At 44.4% G+C, this 7,551-nt stretch overlaps 1 protein-coding gene and 1 long non-coding RNA gene across 2 annotated transcripts; one reads left to right on the forward strand and one right to left on the reverse strand.

Moving 5' to 3' along the window:
• Window positions 1-396: 396 nt before the first annotated feature.
• Window positions 397-2,847, forward strand: LOC139405976 (uncharacterized). Its single transcript, XR_011633927.1, has 3 exons — window positions 397-577; window positions 1,353-1,423; window positions 1,651-2,847. It is a non-coding gene; the product is annotated as an uncharacterized lncRNA (long non-coding RNA).
• A 1,783-nt stretch (window positions 2,848-4,630) lies between these two features.
• Window positions 4,631-7,153, reverse strand: LOC139395583 (phosphatidylinositol glycan anchor biosynthesis, class V). Its single transcript, XM_071142982.1, has 3 exons — window positions 6,812-7,153; window positions 5,498-6,664; window positions 4,631-5,331 (listed from the first exon to the last, which is right to left on the reverse strand). The coding sequence occupies exons 1-3, from the start codon at window positions 6,872-6,874 to the stop codon at window positions 5,041-5,043; spliced, it is 1,521 nt and encodes a 506-aa protein (XP_070999083.1). The 5' UTR covers window positions 6,875-7,153; the 3' UTR covers window positions 4,631-5,040.
• Window positions 7,154-7,551: the final 398 nt, after the last annotated feature.

The following is a 7,551-nucleotide window of genomic DNA, read 5'->3' on the forward strand; positions in this document are numbered from 1 at the left end:
CTCAGACATTCCTCAATAAACTGAGTTTCCACATTGGAAATTTGGCCGGTCAATATTATCCCAGAACTGTGCAAAATAGGTGCAGCTCCTACATGGGATGAAACCTGCCGAGGCTACAGTGAAGGTGGTATCCGCCAATCTGGAAAAAAACAGCATGATCATTACACAGGTGCACCTTATGCTGGGGACAATAAATGGCCACTAAAATGTGCAGTTTTGACACCGCCACAGATGTCTCAGGTTGAGGGAGTGTGCTATTGTCATGATGACTGCAGAAATGTCCACCAGAACAGTTGCCAGATAATTTAATATTAATAGCCCTTATGCACATTCCATGATCGAACGTTCTAAACACACTTCCTATCGGTGTGACAATTTCCGGTCAGTCTAGTTGTTATCGACGATATAACGTTACTACCACTATGTCGCAGTTTTTTTACTAGGGGTCTTCAGGACTTGCCTCAAATTAATATTAATGATGTACATCGAATTGTTAAATCAGCCTCAGAGACTCCAGCTAGCAAGAATGAAAAGGGGTTCAAGATGTATATAGGAAGCTACATAGACAACTATGAAGGTGAGTACCAAGTCGGTGACAGATATAACGTTAGCTAGCTACAATCATTAGCTAGCTAATTTAACTATTAACTGTAGCTAGCTAGTTACTTCGTAAAATGATGTAACGTTGACAGAATCTACCTGAGAATGTGTGTATTTTCGTTAGCTTGCTTAAGTTATGCTTGGTAGCTATATTTGCTAGCTAAAAATAATTGTTATTCATGTCTTCTACACAGTATCTAAAAAAGATACATTGACAGGGGAGATCACCGTGAGGGCTGCCTGTCACAGGTCCATGAGGAAGAGTGAAAAGCCGCACAGCATGAGAGTAGGGAAAGGTTATAGATAGCTACTAGGGACCTTGTTAAACATCTTTTGTGAGACACTGTCACCAGACAGTGCACTACTCTCAACTAAACATTCCTGCTGCAACACCAGTTCACAGCTGCACAAACAGAACAGCATTGGCACAAGCCAATGTAACAGTATAGACTTTACGTCCGTCCATCCCCTCGCCCCGACCTGGGCGCGAACCACACATCAACAGTCACCCTCGAAGCATCGTTACCCATCGCTCCACAAGAGCCGCGGATCTTGCAGAGCAAGGGGAACCACTACTTCAAGGTCTCAGAGCAAGTGACGTCCCAGATTGAAATGCCACTAGCGCGCACCACCGCTAACTAGCTAGCCATTTCACATCAGCTACACCAAGAACACTTGTTAGTCTATCAATATCCATAAAAAAATGCACCTGAAAAGTTCAGCCAATGTAACAGTAAATCTTTGTTAATTAGGGTGTGAAACCAGGTCCGATTGATGGGATAGAGTTCCGTAAACCTACTAACTCATATGCTGATGGAATAAGGTAAGTTGGAGGTTCCTAGAATGGAAACATTTTCTTGTGATTGTATCCAGATGATAATGACAAATGTTTGGAACAAAGACTGGGGGTAAATATATAATCTATAAATCTGTATATTTTAATTCATTTTATTTGAACTTTCGGGCTTGTGCTGTTTCTGGAAAAGTTACATGAGTCTTTGTCATAGTAATCTCTCCAACATGATGTTAAGGTTTTACAATGTTTTGCAGAAGTTCTCTCTACAAAGCACTCAATGGATACATGCCTGACATGGACCTTCTCCGCGTCTCAGAAACGTATGCCAACTTTTCTCCACTTTACTGCCCCTCGTGACAACAATGGAAATGTCAGCTGACGTGCCCCTGGTTGAGTCTGCCTTTGGGCCAGTGCAAGCCAGCAGTGTTCTGTCCTATCAGCTTCCACAGCCAAAGACCTGTTACATTGTGAAGATTGACAATGCCACTTCTCCACCAATACTTCCATTAGATGGCTACAGGCTTCAGGCTTCCCAGTGTGCTGAAGCCATCAGGAGCAGTTACACCTCAAGGCATTAGAGACAACCTACGAGATGTCACACAAAGTCGAGGTTGCTACAAGGGAGCAGAGCAGCAGCCCAGAATGGCATCAGCTCAGGAAAATAAGAATATCATCCTCTCATTTCCGAGAGGATTGCCATGTCCAGGGAGACACCTCAGGTGACCACCTAGCTGAGCGGATGTTCAAGGGATCTGGTATGCAGACCATGGAGATGAAGGGGGCTAGCCATGGAGCCAGTGGCTGTACAGGGATCTGGTATACAGACCATGGAGATGAAGAGGGCTAGCCATGGAGCTAGTGGCTGTACAGGAGTACTGCACACTGAAGAATGTTAACATCTTTCCGTGTGGCTTCGCAGTGCACCCAGATGCTCCGTGGTTAGGATCCTCTCCAGATGGAATCATATTTGATCCCAGTGTGAGACCAAACTTTGGACTCTTAGAGGTCAAGTGCCCAAATGTACCAAGTTATGTTGACGGCCCTTACCTGAAGATACAGAATGGAGAGCTGAAGTTGAAGAGATCTCATGCTTACTACTGGCAGGTGCAAGGTCAAATCCTTCTAACAGGTTGTAGCTGGTGTGACTTTGTCAGCTGTGCACAGGAGGACATCCTAGTTGAAAGGATATATAAAGATCTACAGGTTTCAAAAACTATGAGAGGAGGTTGACCACTTGTATTTTTACCACTACTTGCAGAAGTGTCTCTCGCACCTGAATGGATCCCCTGCATGGGTGCCAAGTTTAGTGGTTTTATGAAAAATAAGTAGTGATGTTCTTGTGAAGAAATCTACAGTAGAATAGATTTGTTAAAACATTTTTTTTTTAAATCAGCAAATGTTCAACAGTTCAGTTAATCAATTACACATCTCTAACATTGTATTCAATCTTGCATTCTGGCTATACTTGATTTCTTTCCCCCCACCCCTGTCACTCATTGTCTAATTAAAGCCAATTACAAGCTCCACACAAACTGATATTCACAACACAAATGATTGATACATGTCGTAGATAAACAAATTATAATTTTGCTACTAGCAAATAAACACCTCTACATTTACACTGGCTTGGCCCATGCTCTGGACCGGATCAGAGACGGCACAGTCCACAGGCAGCGCACCTTGTTCTTCATCCCCCTCAGTCGGAGCAGGAGGTTTTCAGACATCTTCCCCAAACACCAGGTCTCTTTTGAATGTGCCAGTTCCACGCGAAGACAGTAGGAACAACACCTCTTTTTAGGTGTCGTCCCCCCCATTTTTCCCTCAACAAAGTCACTTTCGAACGAAATGTGTACTACACACCATTGTGTGTACCAAACACACAATGGTGTGTAGTACACATTGACAGCAAAGTTGTCACGACGTACTGCCACCAACCACCTTTTTCTGAGCTCTACATCGACCGGGAAACGATGGAAGCTCACAATACCATCACATTTGGAAGAAACTGAACACAGAGGCACTGAACAATGTTCATTAACACCTCCTTCGCGGGGCTGTAATTTAAATGTAGTCATTGCGAACTATTTCTGTCAGAAATGCATTGACGATAGCTAGTAAGCTAATGATAAAATCAATAGCAGAACTCGCTCCGGAAGTCATAAACCCGATCGGAAGTAAATTAGAACGTTGGAGGCGGTATAATGCATAGAGCCTATTTCTCTACCATAATGTCGTTTTAGAGAATTTGGCAGGGCGCTTAACCGGACTCACAACCGCAGACTACGTGTAACGATGCCACCCCAGGACGTCCACATCCTGCTTCTTCACCTGCGGGATCACCCAGACAGCTGATGAAAGTGTGGGTTTGCACAACCGAACAATTTCTGCACAAACTGTCAGAAACCATCTCAGGGAAGCTCGTCTGCATCTTCGCCGTCCTCAAGCAGGGTCTTGACCTGGCTCCAGTTTGGCGTCATAACTGACCAGTGGGAAGGCCACTGGCACGCTGGAGAAGTGCGCTCTTCATGGATGAATCCCAGTATGGCATCGTGTGGGCAAGCAGTTTGCTGATGTCAACGTTGTGAACAGAGTGCCCCATGGTGGCAGTGGGGTTATGGTATGGGAAGGCTTAAGCTACGGACAATGAATACAACTGCATTTTATTGACGGCACAGAGATACCGTGACGAGGTCCTGAGGCATCACCTCATGTTCCAGCAAGATAATGCACGGCCCCATGTCCCAGTTCTTCCATGGCCTGCATACTCATCAGACAGCTACCACTTCCAATTCAAATGAGCTTGAAAAAAGTGAATGACATTTGTTTTGTGACTACAGCGCCAACGCAAATACGTTCTAATTGAGCTAGGCGTCAAAGTGGACAACCCGCTTGCGCGGCTTCGGTTGGGTCATAATTCAAAACAATACGTTCACACTCGCCTTTGAGTTTAGACCGTCTGTTTTTAGACTCTCCATAATTATGTGCACTGCTCACCTTTTAAGTTTCAATGTCATTTGCTAGTAATGTTCTAGAGTAATGATGCAAGTTTTATCAGGTCAGCTACAGTAGCATGCACGGTCTGTATAAAATACAGCAAGCTCGCTAGCTAGCTAGCTTCATTTACTTAAGATCTTAACTTTCTAGGTGTTTCATTCAACTTGAAAGGCTTGCTGTCGGTGGTGCTGAAATCAATGGTTGAAATGCTGCAAGCAGAATCTAATCAACAAACGCTAATTATTTGTGACGCATACTATTTTAATTGTTAATTTTTAAAAAACACAGCAATGCTTTATTACAGTATCTCTTTAGTAAACAAACACATGCACAAACTGCACCCTGTACATTTTCAGAGACAATTTGATATAATGGAACAATCAGTGCATCAATGCTGGATTACGAATCAATCCAATGTTTTTCTTGTTAAAGAAATATTAAAATATGCAATTTTCTGAAAATTAGATGAGTGCAAATAAAACGCTTGAACTTTATTGCGGAACACTAACAGAGGGGAGTAGCCAGTTGCGATCTCAAAACGGAACTGTCTATTTATGAAGCAGGCAGAAAATGACACGCTTCAGAGCTATTATTATTGCCCTCAAATAGTATTTTGTGCACACATCAGATCTTCAGTAGAAAGTGTCAGGTCAAGTCCATGGTAAGAAGTTACAGTGCAGTGCCAGGCCCATAAGCCAATAGGAGATGAAGTACCCTAGAATCCATCGTGTGGGAATAGAGCATGTCTTCCAGCGGGACAGTAGATGAACAATGGGGTTTTGGGGTAAGTACAAGAAGACAGTCCTAGGTGTCCCCCGCTGCTGCCCCTTATTGTATGTGGGTGGTGACCTTCGCTGAAGGAGAGGCTCGTAGAGTAAGAGCAGGTGGGCACTGATCCAGAAAGGTACAGGGGAGGAGGAAGACAGAAACCGGGTCAAAACCTGGAGAAATCCATAAAAGAGAATAACATTAATGGACTAGACGAGCTGCCTGTATTTCATAAAAATCTTCAAACACAGCAATTTGTTTAACATTGTGACTGTTGTTCCCCCACTAGACCTGTTAAAATCCCCTTACATAAACATTTTCCACTGATTCCTTCCTTACCTGCACATGCATGCAGAATGTTCCAAATCCCAGGAGCATTGTAGCATGCACCACATACAAAAACACCCTGGGGCTGTAAAATCCAGGTGTGGGTTTGTCTGGCCGTTTATTTGCCCCTCCGTCCCACAGCCCCAGTCTCAGACACCTGGTTGGGTTAGCCCTATAGTACATGTAGGCTGCCGCCATGCCCAGAGTTGCCATGGGCAGTGCCAGCAGGAAGTTGGGTATCTGCTTAAGCTGGAAGTAGCGCAGGAAGCCCACATCCCAATACACATCCTGGATATGAGAGTAGAGCAAGGGGAGGGGTCGCAGGCACCAGAGGGGTGGGGGTGCGTTTTCGTCAGGGACCCTGTAGCCTTTATCCTCAGCAAGCTGGATGAGGGCAGGGGAAACCTGCTCCAAGGAGAGGGAGGGTGTACAGAACACCCTGTACCCATAGTACTGGAAGACCAAGAAGGGGAGCGCAATAACTGCTGTGCCCAATGCAGCCGTGAACAGGAGACGTGCGATGATCCAGGTGTAGTGGAGGCATTTGTTGTGCCTGTTATTGTCCTTACGCAGTCCCCAGATCTTGGACAGGGCCTGTTGCAGGGGCAGATACAGCAAGAATCCTACATTAACAAGTCCATTGGCTCTTGCAGCAGTAGCTATACTCAGAGCCAGACAGGCTCTGAAGGTGTATCCTCTCTCAAGGAGAAAGAGGCCACCGAAGGTCAATGCAGCAAACAGGCTCTCTGAGTAACCAGCAGTCATGAAGACATTGGCAGGGGTGAGACAGTAGAGTAAACTTGAGACTAGAGCAAGACGGCGATCCTGCAGCACCACACGGCCGAGTCCATACAGTGCTACCACACTCAGCAGGAAGAGGGCGCTGTTACCCAAGGCAACAGCCAGTAGCAGGCGTCCACGTAGTGTAAGACAGCCACTGAGGGGCCGTAGTATAGTCTCTGCAAGCCCCCGCAGTATGACAGGGAACAGGGGGAAGAAGGCGTAGTTGTGCTCATACAGGTAACCCCTCTCAGCAATGAAGAGGAAATGCTCTGCATCCCAGTGGGAAAGGCCCCCTAGAAACCATTGCACTGCAGGGTCCAGAAGCCGAGGCTCCTCTGCACGTGGAGGAGTGAATGCATCAGCTTCGTGATCTGGGATTGCAGCATTTAGGAGAGCCTGAAAGGGAGGCATAGCAAACATGAAATGACAAGCACACACTAATGACACTTTTCAAATCGATTAACATCCAAGTCCTTCAGTCTGTGGACGTCATGTTGTAGTTAACCAGCAACTATTGTAAATAAATACAATATTATTACTGACCTGTATTAGTAGTGACAAGCCTCTTGTGGTGGCGGCAAATTGCAGAACCGTCTTCACGTCCATCTGTCATTACAATGAACAGCCTTTCCCATAACAATATCTAGCGCAAGCTAGCTTGGTGTGGATGGTACGAAGGCAACACGATTTTCAGCCTCTACAAACTCGAAATAGACGGTGGCAAATGGGACGAAACGTTGACATTCATTTACACACGGTCTATTTTTTGCTTTAAAAAAATGAAACGTTACACATAGCTTTACCTTTTGATTAGAGGAGCCAGGTCAGAACCATAGACATTAAGGTCAGAAACCTTCATATTCTATTGTTGGAACTGGTTGGTCCGCTAAATTTTACTTCCGGTGGAATTTTCTTTATTTCAAAATAAAAGTTAGAGTGAAAAAGATCGTCTCCAGCTGTTAAGAGGGGAATACTATTTGCTTTGAATGATCAATTATCATTATTGCATAATGAAATACTACAATAACTTATGACCTTTCACAAATATACTAATTACGATACCATATAAATTATAGATGTATCTACAAATCGACTAGTTTGTCTTGATTCAAATCCTAGAAACTAGGAAGCTGAGAAAGGGGATTGCACACCAGTGTGCAGGATTTTATCCCAGCCCAGTTCTAACATAATAACCTGATTCAGTTTATCAAGCTTGACTATTTAGTTAAATCAAATGTTCTAGTACTGGGCTAAAAAAAAAATAAAACATGCACACCCAGTAC

Source organism: Oncorhynchus clarkii, chromosome 3 (genome assembly GCF_045791955.1).
Source record: "Oncorhynchus clarkii lewisi isolate Uvic-CL-2024 chromosome 3, UVic_Ocla_1.0, whole genome shotgun sequence".
Classification (NCBI taxonomy): Eukaryota; Metazoa; Chordata; class Actinopteri; order Salmoniformes; family Salmonidae; genus Oncorhynchus; species Oncorhynchus clarkii.